The sequence below is a fragment of the Grosmannia clavigera genome (genome assembly GCF_000143105.1).
Source record: "Grosmannia clavigera kw1407 unplaced genomic scaffold GCSC_140, whole genome shotgun sequence".
Classification (NCBI taxonomy): Eukaryota; Fungi; Ascomycota; class Sordariomycetes; order Ophiostomatales; family Ophiostomataceae; genus Leptographium; species Leptographium clavigerum.
The window spans coordinates 4,235,638-4,261,833 of record NW_014040801.1 but is presented as its reverse complement, the minus strand read 5'-3'; the positions used below and the strand labels follow the sequence as shown (position 1 = coordinate 4,261,833).

At 53.2% G+C, this 26,196-nt stretch overlaps 8 protein-coding genes across 8 annotated transcripts; 7 read left to right on the top strand and 1 right to left on the bottom strand.

The window, feature by feature from the left end:
• Positions 1-1,091: 1,091 nt before the first annotated feature.
• CMQ_896 (acid proteinase) lies at positions 1,092-1,976 on the top strand (the record flags this gene model as incomplete). The annotated part of the gene is made up of 2 exons (XM_014317975.1): positions 1,092-1,591; positions 1,652-1,976. The coding sequence occupies 2 exons, from the start codon at positions 1,092-1,094 to the stop codon at positions 1,974-1,976; spliced, it is 825 nt and encodes a 274-aa protein (XP_014173450.1).
• Positions 1,977-2,443: 467 nt separating this feature from the next.
• CMQ_1504 (uncharacterized protein) lies at positions 2,444-3,985 on the top strand (the record flags this gene model as incomplete). The annotated part of the gene is made up of 1 exon (XM_014318583.1): positions 2,444-3,985. The coding sequence occupies one exon, from the start codon at positions 2,444-2,446 to the stop codon at positions 3,983-3,985; it is 1,542 nt and encodes a 513-aa protein (XP_014174058.1).
• A 1,013-nt stretch (positions 3,986-4,998) lies between these two features.
• Positions 4,999-8,220, top strand: CMQ_707 (abhydrolase domain containing protein 12; the record flags this gene model as incomplete). The annotated part of the gene is made up of 3 exons (XM_014317786.1): positions 4,999-6,101; positions 6,241-7,243; positions 7,330-8,220. The coding sequence occupies 3 exons, from the start codon at positions 4,999-5,001 to the stop codon at positions 8,218-8,220; spliced, it is 2,997 nt and encodes a 998-aa protein (XP_014173261.1).
• Positions 8,221-14,910: 6,690 nt separating this feature from the next.
• On the top strand, positions 14,911-17,756 carry CMQ_653 (RNA polymerase 2 ctd phosphatase; the record flags this gene model as incomplete). Its single annotated transcript, XM_014317732.1, has 2 exons — positions 14,911-16,899; positions 16,974-17,756. 2 exons carry the CDS (start codon positions 14,911-14,913, stop codon positions 17,754-17,756), a joined length of 2,772 nt encoding a protein of 923 aa, XP_014173207.1.
• A 927-nt stretch (positions 17,757-18,683) lies between these two features.
• On the top strand, positions 18,684-19,153 carry CMQ_1253 (uncharacterized protein; the record flags this gene model as incomplete). Its single annotated transcript, XM_014318332.1, has 2 exons — positions 18,684-18,686; positions 18,731-19,153. The coding sequence occupies 2 exons, from the start codon at positions 18,684-18,686 to the stop codon at positions 19,151-19,153; spliced, it is 426 nt and encodes a 141-aa protein (XP_014173807.1).
• Positions 19,154-20,069: 916 nt separating this feature from the next.
• CMQ_842 (uncharacterized protein) lies at positions 20,070-21,394 on the bottom strand (the record flags this gene model as incomplete). The annotated part of the gene is made up of 4 exons (XM_014317921.1): positions 20,070-20,243; positions 20,449-20,503; positions 20,596-20,739; positions 21,273-21,394. 4 exons carry the CDS (start codon positions 21,392-21,394, stop codon positions 20,070-20,072), a joined length of 495 nt encoding a protein of 164 aa, XP_014173396.1.
• Positions 21,395-21,714: 320 nt separating this feature from the next.
• On the top strand, positions 21,715-23,381 carry CMQ_547 (fungal specific transcription factor; the record flags this gene model as incomplete). Its single annotated transcript, XM_014317626.1, has 2 exons — positions 21,715-22,275; positions 22,512-23,381. The coding sequence occupies 2 exons, from the start codon at positions 21,715-21,717 to the stop codon at positions 23,379-23,381; spliced, it is 1,431 nt and encodes a 476-aa protein (XP_014173101.1).
• A 90-nt stretch (positions 23,382-23,471) lies between these two features.
• CMQ_1350 (uncharacterized protein) lies at positions 23,472-24,041 on the top strand (the record flags this gene model as incomplete). Its single annotated transcript, XM_014318429.1, has 1 exon — positions 23,472-24,041. The coding sequence occupies one exon, from the start codon at positions 23,472-23,474 to the stop codon at positions 24,039-24,041; it is 570 nt and encodes a 189-aa protein (XP_014173904.1).
• Between the last annotated feature and the right edge of the window lie 2,155 nt (positions 24,042-26,196).

The window sequence follows — 26,196 nt, the reverse complement described above, 5'->3', positions numbered from 1 at the left end:
TGACTAAAGAGGTTGTGTGCACAGACCGCGTAGATCATATCTTTCTTGCCTGCATCTCAGAGCTGAAGTGCGAATTGCACGCTGTCTATCGTCGTTTCTTCTTGCCGCTTATAGCCTAATTTATCACATGTGGCAGCCGTATCGTACTCAGGAGTATTGTAGTATATCATCTATACTGTTCTGGCGGCCCTCGGCAAATTAATGAAAAGGACATGTGAGCCGTGCATTTGGGGGGGTGTCATGGCTTGCCATTTGTTGACCAATGCCGAATTCCATGCGATGCGATGCGAGAGCCGTTTCGACCTGCCTATTTTGTTTCCAGTAGCAATCCTACGCAGCAGTTTCCAATGTTCCTGATCCCGCCCGTGGCCTCCCGGAGTAGTATCTTTAAAGCTGGTGGTGTTAGCAGATAGTGATAAGAGCTGTCTAAACCAGTAGAAATCAGACAGTGGAGATAACACCGTTCAATTTACACGCAAGCCTTTCTTCTAGCCTCCAAAGCCAGAGCCACCTTCAAAGCCAGAGCCACCTTCAGAGCCAGGAACATCTTCAAAGCCAGGAACACACGTTAGATATAGCAAAGGATACAGTGACAGTCGCCACAGGCAGTAGGCCTTACAAAACGTAGATCTTTGCGGCGCTTGCTACGGCGACTCCCGTTGTGGATACGCAGATTGCGAAATTGGCGCTGTTGATCTCGACAATTCCCTATGAGGCAGCTGCAAAGATATTGCAGTGCAAACGGAACCGCAGTTCCCACAAATACATATGGCGTATTTGTGAACACAATATAGGTTCTACTTTGCAAATGGCACGACTTCTACGCTGGCTGAGAATGCTACAAGGACTAGTTTGAAACTGCCATTGTCGATACTAGTTCAGAGCGACAGTCTTGTGCTTACAACCATGTTGCGACCTGCCTTGTATGGAAGCTGCTTCAGGAGAAGACTGATTCGACTGGCCGCAGGTATAAAAGACCGAAGTGTCTTCTGTGATGTTGTCTCCTGGCAGCAAGACTCAAAGCTCCAAAGACTCAACACCGACATAGATTCTCACCACCTTCAGTCCAAGTACACTTGCATTTCACCACTATGAAGCTCCTTAACGTTGCAGGCGCTCTTCTCTTTGCCAATGCGGCTCTCGGCGCCCGCTTTACAGAAAGGCGCCGGGCCAGACTGGCTCAGCGTGCTCCCGGCAGCGTTTCCCGTACGGGCTTTGGCCAGCCGCTGATTGCAGCCGATGGACTGGACATTGACGAAGATGCCGCCACCAACGGCACAGCCGATGTTGACTACAGCTCCAACTGGTCTGGCGCCGTCTTGATCAGCACTGGCTACAAGTCTGTGACTGGCACGTTTGTCGTTCCCACGCCCAAGGCGCCCACCGGCGGCTCGTCCTCTACTCAGTACGCCGCCTCTGCATGGGTTGGCATTGATGGCGACACAGCGTCCAACTCTATCCTCCAGACAGGCATAGACTTCTATATCGAGGACGGCGAGGCGTCGTACGATGCCTGGTACGAATGGTACCCGGACTACGCCTACACCTTCTCTGGCTTTTCCATTTCGGCCGGCGACACGATCACTGTCACGTATGCATACATTCTCTAGGTCAAATTGATTAACTCCTGAGCTAAGCGTTTTCTTCGCAGCGTAACTGCTTCGAGCACATCTTCTGGCAAGGCTGTCATCAAGAACGCTAGCACCGGAAAGTCGGTCACGCACTCTTTCAGCAGCGAGTCCAACACTCTAGAGGAACTGAATGCCGAGTGGATTGTGGAAGACTTTGAAGAGGATGGTGGTCTGGTTCCCTTTGCCAACTTCGGTACGGTGACCTTTACAGATGCTACGGCGATCGGGAGCGATGGAACTGTGGGACCCGACGGTGCCACTCTCATTGACATCCGTCAGAGCGGCAAAGTCCTGACCTCCGCCTCCCTCTCTGGAGGTGATGTCGTTGTCAGCTACGTCGGTTAACTGGACACGAAATGAAGGAGGGACCCCTCTCTAGAGCGATATTCCATCTCTTGGCAATTTATATGGGAGTTTCGCGTTCTTTGTTCTCCATCACAGGTGACGGCCCATACTATATTTGTGTATAGGTTGTTGCTTTGTTTCTTAAACTCCGCGGATACAGCTACAATGCTTGGATATTTACTTTCAGTTTCCATAGCAAAGTGTAGCTGTAGCTTTGTTACTATAACCTTTCGTTAGCTTTATATAATCCTGCCCAATAGCATGGCTTATTTACTGCACAGAATACAGGATAGTGACGGAACCTGTAATGCGCCGTTAAGCACGGTGGATGAAAACTATTCGAGTTCGTGTCAGGAGTATTTGATAGCGTATTGAGTTAGCAATCTGATACGTTCGCTGTACTCAAAAACGAGCACCGAGTCATTTTCGGGATCAACGACTTCGCAGCCTTCGTCACGTCCCTGGCCATGCAAAAGCCTGCCACTGATATCAAGAAGAAAATCCTTCCTCACCACGTGTTCCAGCTGCAATGCATTATCGATGCCTTCACCGTCTCGCGGGGCTGGTCGCTAAACGTCCTTTGGGGGCATGTTATTGAACCTCCAGACAGACAATTTCGACCTCGCAGGGACGTCGACCTATTCCTAGACAGGCACAATGAACGGGAAATGTCGGGATTTTTGAATTCTATATCTGTCCTCAAACAAGTTCTCGCCCACAACGATGTGCTGGACGTGGTGTCCGGAACATTCAAAATTGCCAAAGACATACAGGACGACTTCATCAATTGGCTTGGCGAGAGCAAGTACATGTACGGCCTGAACGGCATCCCACCATCGAGGTTCTTCAACTCTAATTCCAACGGACTTTGGGAGTTTTCTCCTTTTCTCTGCGGAGTCGACCTTATGGAAGGACTTGAGCTGACGTACCGTTCATCTATGATGTTATGGGACGCCATGCCTGAGCCTGTTCTGATTGTTCATCTTCATAATATGCTTGTGAAAAAGGGCTATATCACGAGACCCGTCGGGCTGTTCCAGAACCTCCAGAACTTTTTTCGCGACTCCTTCTTCGTCGACGGGAAAGTGCCAGAGTCGGATTTCGGCCGTGCGCTGGCCAATTATACCAATGAACGAGGCGTGTCACGCAGTCATCGACAGCCAGGTCGAAGAGCTGCGACCCAAGCCACGGGCGTTCATTCCCTCATGGAAGTTGGTGCAAACAAGTTTTTCAACAAAAAATCCAATTTGCTGCTCTACCGTGAAGCTGGCTGGGACTTGGACCGCATACCGGACAACGACCTCCATCCTCAATCGCTTCTGGGTTCGGCACGCATACTGCAGACCAAGTTCTTCATCGATCTGGTGACTGGCAAGAAGCGACTTCCCGATACGGATATGATAGTCAAACTGAAGGCGAAAGTTCCAACTGTACAAGACGAGGACATTATCGCGATGGGTGCTGAAATGCTCCGTCTTGTAAAGGACCAACAGCCAATAGCGAAGTCGCTAGAGTCTCTCACAAAAAATAGTGGCTACAAGCTGTTTTCCGACGCCAGGTTCAAGAAAAAAGAGGCCGAGGACCGGAAACACATCAATGGATTACGGTTACACGGCCTGGAACTTCTTGAGCTTGTTAAGATTGACCTCTACAACGATATATGCGGCGAACACGAGCCATTGTCTGCGGTAAACTACATCTGGGTAACTACAGTGTACTTGATGCAGTTTATGAAGATCGAAGATAAGTTGAAGGCCTTGCGAAATCCGCTCTATGTTCGCGCGTACGAGACAGATCGCGAGTGGAGCAAGCTTATAAGAGCTGGACTCGTGACCTTGGCTCTGTTCGAAGAAAACGAGGAATGCCTACAAGTGATGGTGGAGCAGTTTCAAAGCTTCAATGCTGGGATTATGAACCATATATATTGGGAAGATTTGCATCCAGTCTCGGAGTTGTTGAACAGGCCCCCGCGCCAGGACAGTCCGGACATAGGATGTACGATTCTTTAAGGGTGATCTTGGTGGTGGATGGATTGTCTTGATCAGAAGCTTGATCCTATTGTTCTCCATCTAAATAGATAGGCAACTAAAATCTGGCTACGTTAAAGTGTTCGTTTGCTATTATCATGCTCGTCGTATGGGGGTCTTTTTACTTGGCTGTACATGATATTATTACATATGTGGAATATATGCTGAAATTTACAGTAACAAAAGCAGTTGCAGCACAAACTAGAGCACAATCGTAGTCAGACACATCCAGAAGAGGCGACGGCGAAAAAGGACGGCAAAGCTGTCCTTGGAGCGGGAATGGTGGGGCAGAGTAGGATGTACTTACATAAAGGTAATGAAAAGACTGGTCCAGAGAATGTCCCAAGTACCGCGGACGTTGGGCGAGTCAACCCAACCGGCTGTGCGGTCCCAGGACGATTTAGAGAGTTGATGGCCTCTGTCACAAGAAGCAGCTGTCTGGATACATCTTGCATCAGAGAGGAAAAGAGAGAGGACGAAGAGCAGCAGCAGCGACATTGGTTGCTGTGGTGTTGTTTGACATGGCCATTCGTCTCACCTACATGGTTTGGCGGAAGTATCATGAAGTAGATTAGCCTCCTGTCAGGCTTGTCGTGTTGGTTGTCGCCATAGGTTTCCAGTACCCCTTCATGATTCCGGACACCTGCGGAGGCTAGGCAAACGCGACCTGGAGCGGCCCGGCCGATAGCGACTTGCAACACCAACAGCTGCAGGCGGTCAACGTGCACTAATGTCTAGCAGACAGGGGCGAGTTCCGTCCGTCTCCACTCATGCACCTCAGAATGTGCCAATCAGTTCTGTGTGGCCGCCTAACATACAACGTTAAGCGCCTGGTTGTCTCTCGGCTTGTGATTACTATAGACTGAACTGTTTTTCTGTCCTTCTCTTCTTCAGCTCTGCTCTTTGGATTATCCTGCATTTTTCCCGCACTCGATGCTGCTTTATTTGTCGTCGCTTCTTCCTAAATTGCTGCCAATTGCGCAGATGCTTCCGCGATGAAGGCCATCTCCGTCCTCCAGTCTTCGCTTTACGCCGTGGCTGGATCTCTCAGCCTCTACTGCATCTTTCTATGTGCCCTCACCATGCCTGTGGTCCAAGATCAGGTGGTGTACCTTAACAAGGTGCGCATGACCTGGTTTCAGGACGTCAACATTCCCGAGCAATGGGGCTTCCTCCACAACCAAGTGACGCCCTTCCACATCAGCAGCTCCGACGGCGAGTCGCTGCATTCATGGCACATCCTCCCGCTCGGCATATATCGACGTCATGCGGCAGAACTGGTCAGGGAATCGTCCGGGGTCGCGATCGCAGATATGACGATCCGGCTTAGCTTCAAACTGTTGCGCGACGACCCCGACGCACTCCTCGTGCTCTACTTCCACGGCGCAGCAGGAACACTGGCCTCGGGCTGGCGCCCTCCCAGCTACCGGGCCCTTTCGGCAGCGGCACCCGACCGGATCCACGTCGTCGCCATCGACTATCGCGGCTTTGGCACGAGCTCGGGCACGCCCTCCGAGGCCGGCCTGCAGACCGACGCGCAGGCACTGGTCGACTGGGCCGTACACGTGGCTGGAATATCGCCGTCGCGCATCGTCGTGTTCGGGCAGTCTCTGGGGACGGCCGTGGCGGTGTCGCTGGTGCAGAGGCTGGCGGAGCAGGAGGCCCTCCTGTTCTCCGGCCTGGTCCTCGTTGCGCCCTTTGCTGATGTCGCCCAGTATGTGCCCCGTCTGCTGGCCTACCTCCATACTCTCGTTCGAGCCAAGTGGCCGACGAGCGACAGGATTGCCGACTTTGTGCGTCTCTGCGAAGCCATGCCGACAAGTCCCAACGACGACATCCGACGACAGCGCTATCACATCACCATCCTGCACGCCAAGGACGACTACGGCATCCCTTGGACGCACAGCCAGACGGTCTACTGGCATGCGGTCAACGCGAGCACGCCGCTGGGCATTGGCTACGACGACCTAGAGCGGGAAAAGGAGCAGGCGCAGACACGTCTGGGAGAGCAGGGCGGCTGGACCGTCACGCGGCGCACCGGGAAGGGCATGCTCACACAGCATGTTCTGCGACACGGCCTGCACGACCGCATCATGTCGTATCCAGCCGTCAGTCTAGCCGTGTGGGAGGCATTTCAGTTAGGGGTGACTGCAGGAGTGTAGATGGAGTAGACGAGTATACGACAACGACATATTATGGAAGAAGACACAATATGCATATATTTTATCCATAGACAGAAATGTGGTCACTGTTGATGCTGCCGTCGTAAAGCGCAAACAAAGCGCACGTGACCACACTCAGTACAGGATCGCATACGCCGATGTCGGAAAGCTCACCGTTGTTCGTTCAGACCAACAGACAGCACAACGGTGCTGCCGTCTGTTGCTGCGAGAAACCCGAGAAAATACCATGGAAATAGATACAGACGTCGTTTCTTCCAGGGGGACGTCAGGTAAGCCACACGGCCCCAGGGGTGAATATGGCATCGCCGACGACTCGTCGCCGTGGTCATTGCCTGGATCAATCGATCTAGACGATCAAGACGGCTCGGACGACCCAGATGATGTCCAACGACTGCTCGGCGACGATGCTCGGGGTACCGCACTTCCTCCGACTCCGCTTACGACTGCCCTGACCGGACGGCTCTACGTATCGCATTTCCTGTCGACCTGGAACTCGCGCATGTTTGAGTTTGCCGCCGTGCTCTTCCTGGCCGCCGCCTTCCCGGGAACTCTGCGCCCGGTATCCACCTATGCTGTCGCGCGAGGCCTCTCTGCCGTCGTCTTTTCCGAGGCCGTCGGCACCGCCATTGACCGTGGCGACCGTCTCGCAGTGGTGCGTGCTTCCATCGTTGGTCAGCGCGTCGCCGTCATCGCCAGCTGTGGTCTCTTCTGGCTTTTGCTGCGGGCCAATCGTTCTGGCAGCGCTTCCTTGATCTCTTCCTCCTCGCCATCGTCCTATCTCCTCATACCCCTCGTCGTCACCGCCTGCGTCGAGAAGCTCTGCGCCATCATGAACCTCGTCGCCGTCGAGCGCGACTGGATCGTCGTGCTGACCCGCGGCGACGAGCCTGGCCGCCGTCTCCTCAACGCCCGTATGCGTCGCATCGACCTTTTCTGCAAGCTCGCCGGCCCACTGGCCATTTCTCTCGTCTCCGCCGTCTCCGTGACCGCTGCCATTGTCGTCACACTGGCCGTCAACACCGTTTCCGTCCTGCTGGAGTACTACTGCATTGCCATGGTAAGACCTCTTGCACGAGCCGCCGAAATCATATTGCTTTCCGTTTTCCTTCTCATCACCTCGTTCTCTCCTCTGACTCTGACTAGCTCTACTACCGCGTCCCCGATCTGCGTCGGCGACATGCCGCTGATTTTGCTGCTGACTCAGCAGTCGACAACGACGCCTCCAGCTTGACGACAACCACCTCCACGTCCTCTTCGTCGCAAGTTGCCCTTGCAGCCATCCAAACGGGCCTGCGCCAGCTGCTGCCCTTCTCGTCCCTTCCCTTTTACCTGCATCACCCGGCCGTGCTGCCGTCCATCTCGCTGGCCGTGCTCTATCTCACCGTCCTCAGCTTCTCCGGCCAGATGGTAACGTACCTGCTGTCTGTTGGCTACACCGCCAGTACCGTCGGCCTCGTCCGCACTGCCAGCACCGTGCTCGAGCTCAGTGCCACCTGGGCCGCCCCACTGCTGGTCGCACGCATCGGCGATGTCCGCGCCGGCATCTGGAGCCTCTCGTGGCAGTCCATCTGGCTGACGGCCGGCGTCGCCTGGTTTCTGACCCGCGGCGGGATCGGCGAGGACTATTCCCCGGCCATCAGAAGTATCAGCGTCAGCAGCCCTCTTCTGGCAGCCACTGGACTGGCCTTGGGCGTGGCCGTCAGTCGCGTTGGCCTCTGGAGCTTTGACCTCTGTGCCCAGAACATTGTGCAGGAAGAGGTCGACGTCGACCATCGCGGATCCTTTTCCACGGCCGAGGCCGCCTTTCAGAACCTCTTTGAGGTGCTCTCCTACGTCATCACCATGGTCTTCCCGCGCCCCGACAAATTCCACTGGCCTGTCCTCGTCAGCATCGTAGCCGTGTACACCGCTGCCGCCCTTTACGCCACATTTGTGCGCCAACGCCGCGGCCATCTCTTCCACTCGCCGCTGCCACCAGCCCAGCGCTGGATCGATAAGACATTCTTTCATTCACACGAGCTAGGGAATCGATGATACAACAGGTAACAAGAAGATTGAAACTTATGAAGATACGAAGTTATATATTGATCGGCACGCAATGAAAGTCCGTTATCTCTTCAGGCAACTGCGAAACGCAACTATGCATTGGTGAAGGGCGAGATTAAAAGCTACTGGGGCTGCTAAATTAAAAAGCTGGCTCCTTCGCTGTGATTTCCGCTCGAATTCTCTGATTCATGGGTGGTTCACAGTCAAGAGTTGGTTGTAGCACCTCCTGACAAAGATCCTGACACAGTGCACCACAAACAGTGATAGCTGTCGTCAAATGCACCAAGAGCATGAAGATATGTAAGAGCCGCGTGACTTGTGGGTCTCGTACGGTTCGGATGTTACAGAGTTTTTGCACCAGTAGCAGACGGCTTCAGCTGTCGTAACCGTCTTTTCTCACACGATATCAGGACCGGGCAATCTATCAACCCGTGCTTTTTCTGTACCTTGTCTCATCTGTGGCTGTGCGCTGGAACTTTGGGAGTTGGGAGGATCACGTGTGTCGCCTATGTGTGGTTAACCGGTTTAATCTATTTGCCCTCAAAATATCGTGATACCAAAAAATATTCTATTACTTCTAAACCCTGCCAAGAGCTCGAGAGAGCGGGCGTGCTTCTTTAATCTACCCAGCGAGATATGCTAGTCACCTTCTACTAGGCTTTTTCATAATCTTTATACCTTTTATAATATGTACTCGTTCTTTTCCTGTATGGTTTTTTAGTCGTGCGTGATTAATCAAGTACGTGCCCTGCTATCTTTAATGGTTCTACGTTAGTCTTGTCCTTTGTGACTATCGTATAGATAACAAAAGTGCTGGTAAATGTATGGATAGACATCTGGTTATTACGGCCTTTTATATTGTGATTTCCTGCCTATGGTGAGAAGCTGTATATAGTGCTTGGTTGTAAAAGTTATCTTTTTAACTGGCAGTTTTCAAACGTCTTATTTTATTAATTTGTGAACCTGAAAAAGAGCACTGTAGGGTAATCGTTGTGTAATATCAGCGAATGTGACAGCCTTTCCTATTTAGAAACGTAAAGCAATAAATAGCATAATTGCAGAAGATATATATACCTCATTCATATAAAGGACATGAAATCCCAATCCACGCCCTTAATATCCCAGATTTCGCCATCCATCATATCATGGACATAGCAAGGTCCTATGATCTCCCAGCGCTTACTGCACTTTCTCACGATTAGTGGCGTCCTCAAGCCACGGAACACACAGACTTGGTCACCAATTTCAGTGCGAAATGGCACCCACCCTGACCTGCCTTGCCCAGAAACAAAAAAGCGACGTGCGCCTCTGACACGTCTTTCAGCCTTCTCAAATGGTGCTGAAAGATATTCTAGCAGCGTATAAAAACAAGCCCATTCCTGCAAGTCACGTTTCGCATAGAGCTTCTTTTGGAGGTACCAGTACCCAAAACTGGCACCAAGCCCATCATCTGGAGCCTTGCCAGCAGAAATACCTGATTCTAGCTCACCACGGTTGTAGACTAGGAGTCTCCAGAAGGAAGAAAAAGACTGTTGTGATCCAGAAACAATACTGTCTGTGGCCTCTAATGTCGGGTCCATCAAAAGCCTAATTTCTGACAGCCAAGTGATCATCTTAGTTTCATACCGAGCCGCCGAATCGAATGCAGCAGTAAAATCGTTACGGGTGAAAGTTCGACAATCGCTTTGTCTTAAATGCTCTAACTCTCTCCCTTTTGGTACCCGGGGACGATTAGACGCCAATGTTTCAACACTATCAAATATGGCGCCCATTATATGGATTTCCTAACGGACATGTATTTGAGCACAAATTGCCCGAAGGGATTCAGGTTGGAATTCAACTCACATCGGGTACTGGTATGGGCGACAATTCGCCATGTAAAGGTCCAGACCATGTGATAAACTCGTCTTTCTTCAGCTTTACTTCGGGATGCGACACATTTCTCGTTTGAATCAACCAGTTGGTATTGTAAAATCCAGACAAGATAAGACCAGGGCTATGTGGTGAAAGCAGGTCCGGGACCCACGAGGGTATGGAGAGACTGTGATTTTGTGGATTTGAATGAAATGTTAACCACTCGACGAGGGCCTTATGTGAAGAACAAGATCCAACGGAGAACTTGTCTAACTCCAGTCTCTCTTCGCCGTCGTGTGATGCAACATTGTAGACCGGAAAGCCCAGTAAAGCCATTTTTCCAACTAGACATGCAATGTCCGTATGTGATTTTTCATAGTTCACAAACGCCGGATCTAGTCCAGATGATATACCAGCAAGTGCAAAAAACCGGTCTCGCGGGTCGGTTGATTTCATTCCGTTGAAGTATGAAACAGTGTCGTAAATTGAGCGTGGGCCTGATTCGTTGTACCATATGTAACCTGAAGCAACACTTCTAGCAAAGAACAATGATGTTTCAGGGCTCCCCATCAGTATATCGAATGCCTCGTAAAGGTTTTTGTGGCGAGCAACCAGCATAATCACCCAAATGATTACACGTGTACCAATCGTTCCTTTCCCCCTCCAAAAGACAGAGTTCTGCGATACTAACAGTTCCTGAACCACCCATATCCGGCTGAACCAGGAGTGGCCGAGGATTCTGAACAGTGCATTCCAGAGTTTAGAACGGGGAGGGTGGCCACCAGATCCGTGGTAGAATGTATCAAATTTGTAGGTTGCATGATACAATTTGTTTGCTCCCATCTCTCGTTTGAAATAGAGTGTTTTGGCGTGTGCTATCCCAAACTTGTCGGTTCTTGGGTCTCCGGGTCCGAGCCAGACAATCACCTTCCGGGCCTTGTTATAGATGTCACGCATCATCTGAACCTGGGAAGTTTTCTCCTTGTCATCGTCTTGATTGATGCACAAGGCATCAACCCATATAAGATCAGTGAACCCCCGACGAGCTCGCTCGGACAAAACCTCGAAAAGACTCAGCCCGATGTACATGGGATGATCATTGCATGAGATTAGATGCTTCGCTGTTTGATCACCCCAGACGTAGGATAACGCTTCGAAATGCGCCGTATCCAGATTTTGTTCCGTCAAGGTGACTTCCAATATTGCTTGCGTCAGCCCTTGTCCCTGCTTGGCACGAATGAGCCGTATCTTGCGGCCCACCAGGCGTGGCCCGTAGTCGAATTTTTCTTCCGATGCCATTTTGTTCACTATTTTCTAAGTGATCGGCTTGGGTTTTTTTGCAGGTTATTCGTATCAGTTGCGCAGTCGACTCGCCTACATGAAGGTGGTGTTTTCTTGCCTAAATCGTAGCACCGTAGCTGATGACTGCACAATGGCTGCTCACATGTCGGATGGTCAGCCTTGCGCACCAGTATTATGGGGCAACCTTTGGTGACGTGGCTCTAGGATTAGCAATGGCTTATAGTATCGAAAGGGTACATGTGGAGGCCAGTACGAGTACAGCTTGACTCGAAGGAAATGTACGTGTACGGAGTACTGTGTGGCGCAATGTTCCTAGACCCACTTATTTAGTAGGGTTTTAATGTACGCCGGCATGGCTCGAAGGTACGGAGTATTACTTCGTACTCTTCCACAACGCTTACGGAGGTCTTCACCTAGAGCTCGCTCTCACCGCCTCTTATCAATTTCACATATAGTGGCTGCAGGGCTATATTCTGCCACGCAGAATATAGGTATTGTGGATTCCGTAGGAAAGGGTGGGAGAAGACTTCGATAGGCTTACTTGGGCGCCTACGATTTGTTATACCGTCCAATGTCCAGTGTATGATAGTGCACATAGAAGAAATTCTACAGCAAAATACAATAAAAGACAGCATCATTGGGAATGGTCTTGGGGGCTTTTCGCAATTATTAGGTTGATGTGTGTGGAGCACTAAGCAAGTTACAGCAGGATAAACACAGGAACCTGACAGGAGCAGCACAGGCATGCACGGGTATGAGCAGGCCTCTGCAAAAAACAGGAAATTTTGAAAGAAAAAATTGTGTCTTTTATGTTCTGTTGGTACGAACGTCATGACTCTGATGCGACAATCTATAAGGAGTTCCATACAAGCGTTCCGTTAGCTTTCGCCAGAATTACATTTTGTGATATAAGAACTAGTTTGTCTACTTTTAGTTGAATTTACTCATACAGCATACAATAGTAATAGACATTGCGTATGCCCCCCCCCAGCAGCTTCTCTTCTCGAACACAGTCTCGAACTCGCAAGCGAGCCTATGATGAATTTTCACCTGCGTTCTACGCCAAAAAAGCCGGCCCAGTTTTGACTCCGAAAGCAATAACGGATAGCATCATGTAACAAAAAGGCCATCTGATTACGCACACGTTGACCCTGCGGGACGGTTAGGGCAGACCCAGATGTGGGCGGTCTTCTAGCTCCGCATAGGAGGTGCCTCCCATTTTGGAATCTTAATAGGCGCACCCGTTCCTCTGCTACGGTACGCCTAGCTGCCGCTCTGCAAACCTTATCCCTATAGGCAGAGTTAAAAAAGACTCCCAACATTGCTAAGGCAGCGTCATATCTTACACCGATCACAGTGGGCCTTTTCGGCCTAAGCATCGGCATAAAGATGCCACAGAATCTCTTGCAGACACAAATAGAACATAATACTTGCAAAGCAGAAATATCAAGCCGCACACGAAATGGCCAAGAAAGACAGATTGCTACGTAAGCACTGTAATTTGCACATAATCTTTTGTAGAGTTACAAGCGAAAGTTGATTGTGTCTATGAGCTTTTATGAGGGAAGTGCACTTTTAAGTATACTTTCCTTTTATGGTGGATATCTTGACTCAACGGCACATATGGCAGAAATTGTATCTGGCGTAAGAAGCATTCAAAACGGTCGGAGTTTCTGTCAAGTCGTTACAAATGACGATTGCGAATTAGTTGCTAAGGTGCAGAATTTACAATAATGCATATTTGCTAGTGGTGCGGTAAGCTTAACTTTGCACAAAATTACATCGCCGTTCAGTTATAAGCCAGTCTCCTGGACACAAAAACAAACCCCACCTAGAGCTAGGTGTCATGCCTGTGTCCGCCGATCTCATACGAGAGAAACGACAAGGCTGAAGAATGGGCACGGAGTAATCATGTTCGCCAGTGCTAGCGTGAAGGCCGGTGTGGCTATCACGTGTCTGACGGCCACACTTGCCCCGCAATGCAGAAACATGCCTACAAATAGATGTTCTGTCCCCCTCCCCATTGCAGTGAGAATGGACGTGAATGTGGCTGAACAGGTAAACTTGTGCATTCGCTGTCACCAAGTTTACGCTCCATTCGCCTCCGCTCCCCAAATATTCTCCCCTATCCATCTCTCCACTTGATCGCTTCTTGCCACTCAAGCTCCTCTGCGTCATACCACTGCTCCAGACTCCCAGCTTCCAGCCTCTGGCCCATCTCGTCACTTGTGGCCACATACAGTGGGGTGAGTCCTGCATACCTTTATCAGCCGTCACGGGTCGCTAAAGTCACGCACTGCCGTGTCGTCATTGCCTTTATATCTTGTATTCTGTTCCGAGCCCGGCCGTAATCTGTACGATACTTGTCCATCCATCATACTTGCCATTTTCCCTCATAAGACTCATTCCTGCATATTTCCCGTCCTGACTCTGCAGCCTGTGTACCATCACACCGTATTCGCACTGTATATTCTGACCGTTCTGGGGTGCACACTAGTCTTGCATCTCTGTGGCCCGTGCGCATTTAGCTCGCTCTAGGTACTTCCGTTCAGCATCGCAGTTCATTCCCTTTGTTTCTTCTACGCTTCTCGCAAACGGAAGTTGCGATCTTTGCGCTCTTGCCTCCTTAAACCACATACCACATCACGTGCGAATCGGAACGCGCAACCTTGTCGACAACAGTCGCCATCCCTCTCTTCGATCTTTGCAACTGCATCGCCTGGTTTATTTCCCCGAGCAGCATTCGCACTACACCACCATCGCGCACCGCGTCAGATCTGTCGAGAGTCGCCCCAGACATTTCTACCCATAGAAAGCCACCTCGATTAGAGCAGGTGCGATGGGCCGGCCGTCCGCACAGATTTCTCCCTTTTTTCGACCTTTTTCCATCCGTCTTTGTCTTTGATCGTCACACGCGTCGTGGCTTCCTTCGCCTTCCTTCCGCCGACCAGGAGGCAGGTACTCTGAGGTGGGTGCAACACGTCTCTCATGAGACAGCTCCGTGGCCATGCCACGTCCGATAGTTCCCTTTCTTCACTATGACACTTATGATGGATGCCGTCCCTGCTCTGGTTTTCTCGATGGACTCCTTCCCTTCTGCATTGTCCGGGTCTCTTTGAACGGAATTGGCCCTTTGTCGCCGTCGGAAGTTCGGCGCAAACGGACATTTCTGGTCCACCCAATTTCGTTATTCTTTGCTTCAACCTTTCCCGCCTTGCTCCTTGCGTCGACATCATATCAGGCAGATCTTGTCTTTCAAATGGCCCATTAATAGCATGGATTTTTAACCATTCTTCTCCTTATACTAATATGGCTTATGATCCAGCAGGCACCACTCCTCTTTCGGTGCTGAGGCATTGTCCTCCACACCCATATCCGCCCCCCTTCTTTTACCCCGACAAATTCTTGAGCTGCACCGGCCCAAGGTAGTACCCCCGTGCACCCATTCCGATCCTTCTTCGTCCGACCCCCCATACACGCCTTTCCAGCTGTGCGCGCTTCAAATACCATTTTCCGTCCAAAATGTCCGGAGGCAAGAAGGGCGAGAAGGTCCTCGGCCTCGGGGCCCGTCTCAAGTATCCGATTACCATCACCAGGCTTTACAAGAATCCCGGTGACTCGATTCGGAGACAGGAGCCTATTTTGCAGTATTCTTTTGAGTATACCATGGAGCTTCCCAACGACCGGGAGACGCTCCAACTGCAGACCAAGACCCTGAAGAACATTACCGACTGGAACGCCCCCGAGGACGGCAAGCTTCTGTCATGGCAGGTTCGTGTTGGCGACGTCGTTTCGCGCGACCGTCCCTGCGCCACGGTGGAGGAGGCCTGCACCCACGAGATCCAATTCCAGGGTCTCTGCGCACTCTGTGGCAAGGACATGAACGAGGTCAACTGGGCCAGCGAGCAGCGCGACACCGACCGTGCCCCCATCAACATGACCCACGACCAGACTAGCCTGACGGTCAGCCGGGTAGCAGCTACGCGTGCCGAAAATGAGCTGCAGCAGCGCCTGTTGAGTCAGCGCAAGCTGAGTCTCGTCGTCGATCTGGACCAGACCATCATCCACGCCTGCATCGATCCCACCATCGGCGAGTGGCAGCAGGATCCATCCAATCCCAACTACGAGGCCCTAAAGGACGTCCGCCGCTTCCAGCTGGAAGAGGGCTTCCAGGGCCTGGCCAGGGGCTGCTGGTACTACATCAAGATGCGGCCTCACCTCACCGAGTTTCTCGAGAAGATCTCGACCATGTATGAGCTGCACGTGTACACCATGGGCACGCGCACGTACGCAACCAACATTGCGCAGATTGTCGATCCGAACCAGAAACTCTTTGGAAACCGCGTCATCAGCCGCGACGAGAACGGCAATATCATTGCTAAATCGCTGCAGCGTCTGTTTCCTGTCAGCACCAACATGGCTGTCATCATCGACGACCGCGCTGATGTCTGGCCATACAATCGTCACAACCTCATCAAGGTGAACCCTTACGACTTTTTTAAAGGAACCGGCGATATCAACTCCAGCTTTCTGCCTCAGCGCAGCGACATTTCGGATTCTGCTGCCGATGGCGTTGATGGCACTGCTGTCATCGCGTCTACGGCAGTTGCTGCTATAGATGACGCTACAGTTCCAAGCGGCAGTGCGGCACCATCTGACCCCGCTTCGGACACGGTCATATCTGATGCTAATCAGGCCATCGCGTCTTCTGCCCCGTCCGCAGCAGCAGCAGCGGTTTCTGCATCCGGTGTCGCTGATGGTGCAGATGGTATTCGCAAGGCCCCCGAGATCAATGGTGTAGGCAAGATGCTACTTGTGGATGGCGATGACGCTACCTCTGCGATCTTCCAGAAGCAGGCCGAACAACAGGAACGCACCATTGAACAACAGATCAAAGACCGGCCCCTTCTACACATGCAGGAGCAACTCGATAAGGAGGACGAAGCTGCTGCTGCCGCGGCGGCTGCTGCGGTGACAGCGTCGCAGGTCGCCGAAGAAAAGGACAAGGCTTCCAAGTCTCGACCGCGGCACTGTGTGCTCTATGACGACGATAACGAACTCTTGCATCTGGAGAAACATCTGGAGCGGTTGCACCATAGCTTTTACGAGGCATACGACTCCAAGCGGAGCTTGTCAACCCAAAACAGCAGTCGGTCCGCACTCCATAACGGAAATGAGGACTCCAGCATCGCAGCAGTGCCTGATGTTGGCAAGGTTTTGGATGGACTCAAGGACAGGGTGTTGCACGGCGCCACGATCGTCTTGTCAGGTCTCGTGCCTCTTGGTCTTGAGGTGGAGCGGTCTGAACTGGGCCTACAGAGCATGAGCTTTGGCGCCCGACTTCAGAAGCAGATTTCTAGGAAAGTGACGCACCTAGTTATTAGCAGCGACCGGCCGCGGACACAAAAGGTGCGCCAAGCTGCGCGGATACCGAGCATCAAGATCGTCAACCAGCACTGGCTTGCCGACTCGTTCAGCCAGTGGGCCTGGGTAGATGAAACGCCATACCTGGTACAGTTGCACATGTCCGCCGTTGTCTTTGAAATGCAGATTTGACGATGTATACTGACTGTGCTACTTTGCAGGTAAATGTGCACCCGGCAGATCGAGACCGAGCCGGCGCAGCAGGCCCGCTAAGCGAGGCAACAGACTCTGAGACGCTGTCCGACCAAGAGAGCGAACGAGGGAATGGCAACCGAAAGCCCAGGATTGTGATTGCGAAGCTGGGTGGGGATGGCAGTGCAGGTGACGGTGGTGGTAGAGAAGATGACGGACCAGATGACGAAGACGATGAGGACGACAACAGTCCGATTGCCGAGCTGGGGCAGTTTGACTGGGGCTCTGCGGACGACGAGCTCGAGATGTTCCTTGCCGAAGCGGACGACGATGACGGCGAGGGCGAAAACCGGAATGATTACGGAGAATATGACAGCAACAACGACAGCGAAGATGGAGATGAGAACGGCGACGAAGGAAGAGGCTATGACAGCGTCCCGTCTTTGTCGAAGCGAAAGATGAGCGAGGAGCCCGACGGTGAAATTGAGAGGTCAGTATCGCGTGGTCGCACTTTGGCAGCCAAGCGGCAGAGACTCGGCGGCGTCCGGAGCCGCAGCACATCAAAGCTGCGGGCAGTGGCCACGCCTGCTTCGGAGGCAAGCAACGGCCATCCGCTGCGACAGCTTGAAACACAGACATCAGGGGAGAACAACAGCCATGAGAGCATGGCGAAGACGGCAACGGCACTCGTTGTCGGAAAGCCAGGCGCAACGCCAGCCCGCATGGATGTCGATGAGGACGATCTTGAGGCCATGCTGATGGCCGAACTGGACGAGGAAGAGGCAGCCGCAGCTGCAGAAGCGAATGGATAGAGTCCTCGGGGCTGGAATAAGCCAACGGTTGGTGTTCCGGACCACAGTCAGACACTGGGTGGCTTTATGATGTAAATAGGGAGTGGCAGCTGTAGCAGGAGTGTTTGAAGGGGAGAGCTCGTGCTTATTCTTGTGTTTGTGTTACGCCGCATTTCTCTTGGTTCTCCTCGCGATGCATAGCGCATGGATACATAGAGCACGGCTGGCGGCCATCTATGTTCTGCAGGCAGCAGGCGAGAGGCCCAAGACGCCAGCTTGCGTCTTGTACGCATTCGAGTGTATGATTACAATAAATAAGTACATTTGCACCGTTGTTCTGGAGCGCTGGTCAGACCTGGGTGGACTCCATGTTATTATTCAAGTGAAGGTGAAGGAATCGACTTTTTCTTCTCGGAATCGTACAGGCCCAACTGTTATTCTTTCTTTTCTGTTTTTTTGCTGCAGAGTGTATGCAATCCGACATATACACGCAACTGACGGCTCCCCAGATCGTGTACAGGCACATACTTCATTCATCAAACGTCTTGTTCTACTTGAAAACTGACAATATGTCTAACATGCATCAATCGCACTAAGGAGCTGCGAAATAGACAGGCGCGAAGCGGACAGGTTAGGGCTAGCAAGTACAGCTGCTGTAACTGATATGGCCAACCAGGAGGATTTTATACTTCTTGTCTGATAGGCTCGCGGAATACTCATAAGATGCAAGGCAGATGCCAAGGCGCGGCCGAAGAGGGGGGAAGGAGGAGCAGACATTGGAAACAGCTGAAAAGGATTGCATATGCCGACAGACTGTCGCTTCGGACCGATTTTCTCTTTTCACCCAACGAGTATCGAACTTCGATTATTACTCCGAGTAACACTCCCTGTCGAATTCATTTCCATTCCAAAGTACTAGAAAGTCACATCGCTCTACAATGACTGAACATGGTCTAGTCGCGAGTGTCGCGGGCCTCATCTCGCTTGGCATCTAGGTGACGCAATCTCTTGTCGACTTCTACTCGGCATACAAGAACCAAAAAGCCGACATCGAAGACATTATTAAGCGGCTCGATAAGCTCTGTGGGGTATTAGAGACCTTCCGTAGTCTTACTGATCGCAAATTTCGCAACGATGAGAAGAACGTGCTGAAGAACATCGAAAACTCAGTCGAAGACTACGAAGAATTCATCAACGAGCTCCGAGAAGAAGCTCAGAAGCTTACCAGGAAGCCTGCAGATACCATTTCTGCCAAAGCTAGGACCGTTGCGCGGAAGGCTGCGTATCCTTTCCGCCAGAGCACACTGCGAAAGCTAGAGGAAAGCATCGACGAGGCCGTTTCCCATTTGTCTTTGGCACTGCAGACGCTCCAGCAGAAGAGTATTGACAACATCCAAAATGACCTCGAGGACACATAGATTGCTGCAACTGGTCAGAAGCGAGCAAGTATCCTCTCTCCGGATAGCATAATATCGTTAAGGGGTCAAGACGTCGATAAGGATATTCGATTGTTTGTATCTGGCTATTTGAAGAACAGCCGAAAGATGCAAAAATGGAGGCCATACCATGGCCAGATTGAGAAGGCGCTTGCAGAGAAAGCAAACGGAATGTGGGTTCCCAAGTCATAGACTCCAAACAGACCACGGAGTAGGGATTTTCTGACTTGCTAGGTTTCGCTGGGCCGAGTGCCAGTTTCGAGCATTGGAGTTAGGGGTGAACAGCAAACGCCATCTCGACAGACTACTGGAGTCTTTGCCTCGAACCCTGGAACAGACCTACGAAAGAATCCTAAAAAATATAGACAAGGACTATGTTAGAGATGCAAGACGGATTCTGGTCTTTCTTTGTTGTGCCGAACGGCCGTTAATTTTAAGGGAGCTTTTTGATGCCATGGCGGTGGACATCGACGGAGATATGCGACTCGATCCAGCAGCTCGACTTTCCGGCGAGTTCGGTGAGGATGGCATTCTTCGCATTTGTCCTGGGCTTATTGATCTGGATCACCATGTGAAGGGCAATGACACTACCATACGAATTGCACATTTCTCTGTCCAAGAGTATTTGAAATCGGATACGGTGGATGTGGAATTCCGCATAGAAATGCCACAAGCTCACGCAGAAATTACCTCAGTTTGTCTCACATATTTGCTACACCCTACGCTATCTTGGACAAACCGTCAGGATTTTCCGCTTGCATCATATGCGGCAAGGTTCTGGGATGTGCACTGTCGTAGTAGCGACGAGGCTCTGCATAATATTGGGTCCCAAAAGCCGGATAGAAATAAAGCACACAGTAGAGCAAATCGCTGAGCAGGGCATCCAGTATCTCGATGGTCACAGCAGCAGCGACAAAAGCCGACGGGCATAGGTACCACGGTGCACTACGCCTACTGTCACCCGCTTGCGTTTCTCCAGGTCCGGGACACCAACCAGCTCGTCCGCAATGTCTCCAAGGTCCAAAGCTGCCAGCACCGCTTCACGTGCTCCTGGCTCTCGGCACGTGACTTTCTAGTTGTGCAGCACGCCGTCAGACCTGTGTTGCACGTTCTTCTGCTGCACGAAGCTATCTGCCGCCTAGATGATTCTGGGAATGGTCGGTCTCTGAGCGAGATCTGCCCTGGCGCACCATCAGCACCGCGTCAAAGAGTCTAGTAGGGGCTGACAGCAGTGGCACGACGACGGATATGCATTAGGCCTGCAGCATACGCATTACGTCGATGGCTGTGGATCCGTCCGGGCCGTTGGTCGGGCTGTCCAGACAGACAAGGCTAGATCGGAGGACATGGGCAGTTGCGTTAGTAGGTGTGATTCGGTGTGGAGCGATGCAGGAGTGCGACATCACGGGAAACAAAACACGCACTCTGCTTCGGCCAGCAAGGCACGTCTTCGCTCACCACAGCTGAGGCCACGCACAACCTCGCTGCCAAAGACCGTGTGAAGCACGTGGCTCAGCCCAAAGCAGCAGGCCAGCGCCTCGACCGCCGCTTCGACGACAGATACAGACCTGGACGGACCCGAGGTCACGCGTATGGCAAAGTTGCGTTTTTGTCAGCTGACAGACGTGTTCGGACAAGACGCGACCGCGTTCCTACCGCAATGTCTCTCGTGGAAGGTGCGCGTCCTCCTCGGCTAACAGTCAGGTCGGCTCGATAGCATGAAAGGAAGGAACGATGGATCACTGCCTACCCCAGAACGTCGCGTGAGCCTTTCAGGCTGCCCTCCGTATGTCAACCGGCCACGCGTACTTGCAAACTCTTCGTGCATTCCTGCGAAGGCATCGAGAAGGTGGTGCATCTGCTACCCGGCCGACCGACGACGAACAGCATCGTGCCACAGCCAACCATGCCGGCATCTTTGTGCAGCAGCGTGCGCGATGGGCGCCTTCAATGATGGAACGCTCGCGAAATTACATTGATGGCCGCTGCGACATACGAGGCGATAGCGGAAGCAGTTTGGGTCTAGGTCTTGTCAGAAATGAAGTTGACCAATCGAAAAGGTTACGACACGACTTACCCCTTTCCTGCACCCACGACTCACAGGTGCTCAAACGCCACGGAAGACCACAGCTCTGAGCCAGCATCACAGGTGACCAGGGTTTCTTCGACGGTCGTTCGTACCGAGTCGACATGGCTACGATCTGCTGTCGTGGACTGCATCATAAATTGTCGCTTGTTGCTCGTGGCTCTGTCGTCTACCGACCTCCGCCCTCGCTAAGCAACTCCGAGAAACTACGATTTATATATCCCCCATCATTCTCTCATTGTACAATTCTGCCTTCACGTCCAGCTCCCAAGGAGGTTGGACGGAGTCTTGGCTTCAATGTGGAAATCAGGAGTTCCAAATCGGGTAAACTCCGGATAGACTCCGGATGACAAATAACATCGCCAGTTACCAGCAACCAGTAGCGTGCAAAGTCACAGCATCAATCTACTCCTCCCAAGAGTCCCCCTTTCCCCTCTCGTCAAACTCCAGTCTCCTCATGTTCTCATCTTTCTACAGCCAGCCGCCGTTGCCAGCATCCACGCCGCGCAGCAGAACGGCTCGACGCGCCCAAGTTCGGCGTGCCTGTCATTTCTGTCGCCTGACCCGGGCCAAGTGCGACTCCCAGCTGCCCTGCCACAACTGCCAGCACAAGGGCCGAATCTGTATGATCACAGCCTCTGACCGGCGCGGACGAGCTTCACAGGTTGTGCAGACGCACACACCGAAGACTGGGCTTATCGTCGAGGTGGCTGGAACAACCGGCCAGCTCAGTCCGACTGCTCCTCTCGTGCCTCTCACTCCTCTCTGGAAAGGCCTGCGTGTCGGCGACGTCTACTACGGCCCATCATCCATGACCTACTTCCGCAACCGACTCTACGCCTTTCCCAACACCATACTCCGCCGCCAGCAGCCCGACGTGGCCAGCCATCTGCGGTCATTGTGCCGCCCGAGTGCTACGCTCGCCGGCTTGCCTCCCCCGGAGATGCCGCACGCGCAGGAGGACCTCGACCTCTGGTGGCTCTGGCAGCAGCGACTTCCGCACACACTGCGACTCTCTGTGGGTGGATGCCGGGGCAGGCGAGCGGTCTGTGCGCAGGGCATCTGCCCTCGTTGACATCGTCCTGGCGCTGTGCATGCAATTCAGCTCCGCCTACACGGCCGTTCGTCCGGGACGAACCGGAAGCCAGGACGGGGCCAGTTCAGAGCCGATCCCACCTGGATATGCCTATTTTGTCCGCAGCCGCTGGCTGTGTGAGGAGCTGGCCGAGACCCCCCAGTCTCACCACCGTGCAGTGTGGACTCCTAGGCGCCCAATATCTCGACAACTGCGGCCTGCCCAGCTCGGCCCACAGCCACGTCGCAGCAGCTCTCCGGACGGCCGTCTCGTTGGGCATGCACTGCTCGTATGTCTCCGTTGCCGTCGATCAAGATGACGTGTCTTACTCGGCGACTGAGCTGCTGCAGGTGCTGGCCGGCCGCCTGTGGGCCTCGCTCACCGCCATGGATGCCGACCTCAGCGTCCGACTCGGTCATCCGATGCTGGTCTTGGGCCTGGGGCTGGGCCTGGGCATGGTCACGAGCATGGGTTGGGATCAGGACACTGTTCTGCTCTGTCGCCCGACTTCTTCACCTCGTCTGGCCCGACTGTTGGGTGCTATCTACGTCATGTCGCCGGCAGTGGAGGACGAGACGAAAGACGACGACGACGATGGCCGTCAGAACAGCCAGAACAGGCAGGAGGATCTGGGGTGGGAGTGTCTGGGGGGTCTGGAGGCCCAGGAGGGCCTCGAGGGGGAGTCTCCCCACAGTACCACCTGGCTGACCTACCATGACCAATGCACACGCCTCATCCACCTTGTCGGCACCAATCATGCCGACTTCTACCGGCACTGCGAGCACCTGTTCCGCCAGCACGTGGCTTCGGTCACCAGCAGCAGCAGCAGCAGCAGCCTCCACACCGACCCCAACATCCGCGAGGCTGCTGCCCGCTTCCTTGTCTCACGCACGTCGGCGCTCTACGCCTGGGCCGGCGCCGTGCCTTATCGGCTGCAGACTCCGCGCAGTCGGCTTCCGGACCACGACCGTGCCCGGCCCTTTGACACGACCTCGACGGCTAGCCCGCTCGATCTCTGTCCGCATCGTGATCCAGCTACACCGCTCTAGCTACACCGCCAGCGACTGATGCTCGAGCTACGCTTCCATGCGGCCATTGTTCTGCTATTTCAGCCCTTTATCGCCTTCTCGCCAGCGCCCATGACCAACACGCCAACGGCTGACAGCTTGCCTATCGCTGCCGTCCGCCACGCTGTCACAATCGGCTATATTGCGCGGCAGGCCCTGGCCCACACCGCTTGTCTGCAGGCCGCCACCGCCTCTGCCAACGTCGCCCGCTGGCTGCACGATGCCGTCCTTGTCGTGATCGGCTTCACGGCTTCCTATCCGGTCTGTCCACCGTCGACGCTGGCCCGCCGCGCCATCGACCCGACGCTCGAGGCGCTCGCCATGTGTGGCGCGGGCATAGGCCTAGGCCTGGGCCTGAGCCTGGATGCTGAAGTGGCAGAGCTGCGGCGACTCGCTCGCGAAGCAGACGACATCCTCGATGGCTTCAGTGGACGGCGGACAGGGCTGGAGCGACCAGCTGAGGTGCCAGCGACACCGGCCAGCTGTCTGGCCGCCCCGGCAGCCGGTGAGCCGGACAGGTCCCTGGTGACCGAGCTGCAGGGGTCGGTTTATAGCGATCTGGATCCAGTCGGCAACGCCGAGTTCTGGGCCGGCTTCATGCAGCAGCTCGACACACCGGTCCAGAATTGTGTGCCGGGTTAGCGCATGCAGGCGCAGCGCCTGGGAGTGTGCGTGGGCGGATGTGTGGTATGGGATGTGTGCAGTGCGCGTGGATCCTGTGGTGTGTGTGTGTGTGGACGCGAGCGTGTGGGTGTGGATGTGGGTGTGGGCGTGTGTGTGTGTGCGAGGGCGTGCAGGTGGGTGTACAGGTTGGCGGCTTGTCCAGCTGTCGAGCTTTGCATAGTCGGTCACCGTGGGGCGCCCCTGGAACTGAATACGGCGTGGCCAGAGCGTGAGGAGAAAAAGAAGGCGATGGAAAGGAGATGGAAGGACCGGAGACGGCAGGAAGACCACCCAGACTTTGCCACCACGGCAAGGAAGGCGAACAAAAGCACATGTCGCGCCCTTGTCCCGGCAGGGAAAGGGAAGCTCCGTCACCGACATTGACTTCACCGCTCTCCTCACACCCCTTGCTTTTCTGACAGCACGCACGCACAGCTATAGCGGTGGCAGGGCTATTTCGACCTGCACACCACGTGTCTCTTCCCCCCCCCCCTCGGTTTGGCTCATTTGTCCTCTCTGGCCTCGCTGGACCATTGCCAGCGCCGTCTGGCCAATGGACTGCCACAAAGGCTGTGAGGGCTGGACCAAGCCCTCCCACAGAATGGTCAGCGAAAAATAGTCAGCGCACCTTTCGACTGTCTCGCCTGCCTTTGCGTTGTATCGGGCAGCACCGCTGCCACGCGGGCTCCACCAGATCCAGTAGGCCGCAGCGCTTTCTGGATACCGCCTTTACAAAGGTGAATTGCCAATAGGATCGGCCCGGCGAGAGCTAGCGCTTGGGGAGTCCTCGTACTTTTTTTTTCTCTTGTTGTCAGGCCGTCCTTGTTCTTTTTTAAATTCTTTTTAAATTCTCTCGCACAACATTCTTTCTGGTCCGGGGTGTGTTTTTTTAATCCTCTGCAGTCACGACTTTGCAGAGAACGTCACCTTTCGGCCCGGTCACAATGACAGTTCTCTGTCACCGTTGCTTTTCAACACTTCGCCATACTCGCTCCAGACCGACTCCTCGAGCCATACCACACAGCTTCCATCTTATATAAGACACATTGACCACGATACCGCAGAAGTCCATCCATCATCCACGCCGACCGGTCAGACATCATCCAGACAGCAACAGAACAGAACAGCACAGCACAAACAAGCCGAATCAGAATAACGGTACATCCGAACAGCCTAACGACTACCTCACTGCCTGACGACCACTACCACCCTCCCTCCTTCCCCGTCTTACCATCACCATGAGTCGCACTGGCTACGATACCACCGGCACACAGAAGCCCCCGACGCCCAAGAAGTGACCGATATCGGCTCACCGGGTGATCGTGTTATATTCTACAGTTACAGAATGTGTATGTGCGCGCTCTCTGCCCGGATGGCCGGCCACAGACTAACGGATGCCACAGCTCTAATATCCGTCTCTTTTGTTCTCTGGCATATTTGGGCAGGAAAAGGCGCTCCGCTCTCTTTCTTCCCTTACTACGGATTGTAGGTGCAGCCCAACGGGACGGCAATACGGCTCATGCTAACTTGGGCCCCAGAGAAGGCACAATGCGAATTACAGGCGCTTAAAGAACAGGAAAAAGGGACTATCCGGTGTTATAGCATGGTATGGTCTCAGAAGGAACGGGATTACATTCTAGGATTGGCTTGTGCTTTTAGGATTGGGGGAGTTTCTGTTGTTTTCTTGGGCGGCGAATAGATAGCATACTTAATTAAAGAGGGACACCTCCAGACACTGGGCATAGCTGCAGAGCGCCCAACACTAATCGATTTTTTTTGTTCACCATGCCTACTGCCTGCGTGTCATCTTCTCCAAGGCTCTGCACGTGCACGTCCGGAGCACGCTGCCGGCCAAGGCAACGTCATGCCTGCCTCGTACCGGTCTATTTTTCCAACAAATCGAGCCTGTCTGAGGAAGATTTCGAGATTCGGCAGAGGAAAACAAAGTTTCCGGATTCTCAAGTGCGGGGCACAAAATCCGCATGCGGACTAGCGCGTGCGACCATTACAACCCAACGTTGATCAAAAACGGCCAGCCCCGAACTGGTGGAAATCTTACTATGTAGCTGTCTTTTTTAGGGCTACCTCTGTTTTACGCTTATTCCGGGGGACCGGCCGTGTTAGCATGGAGATC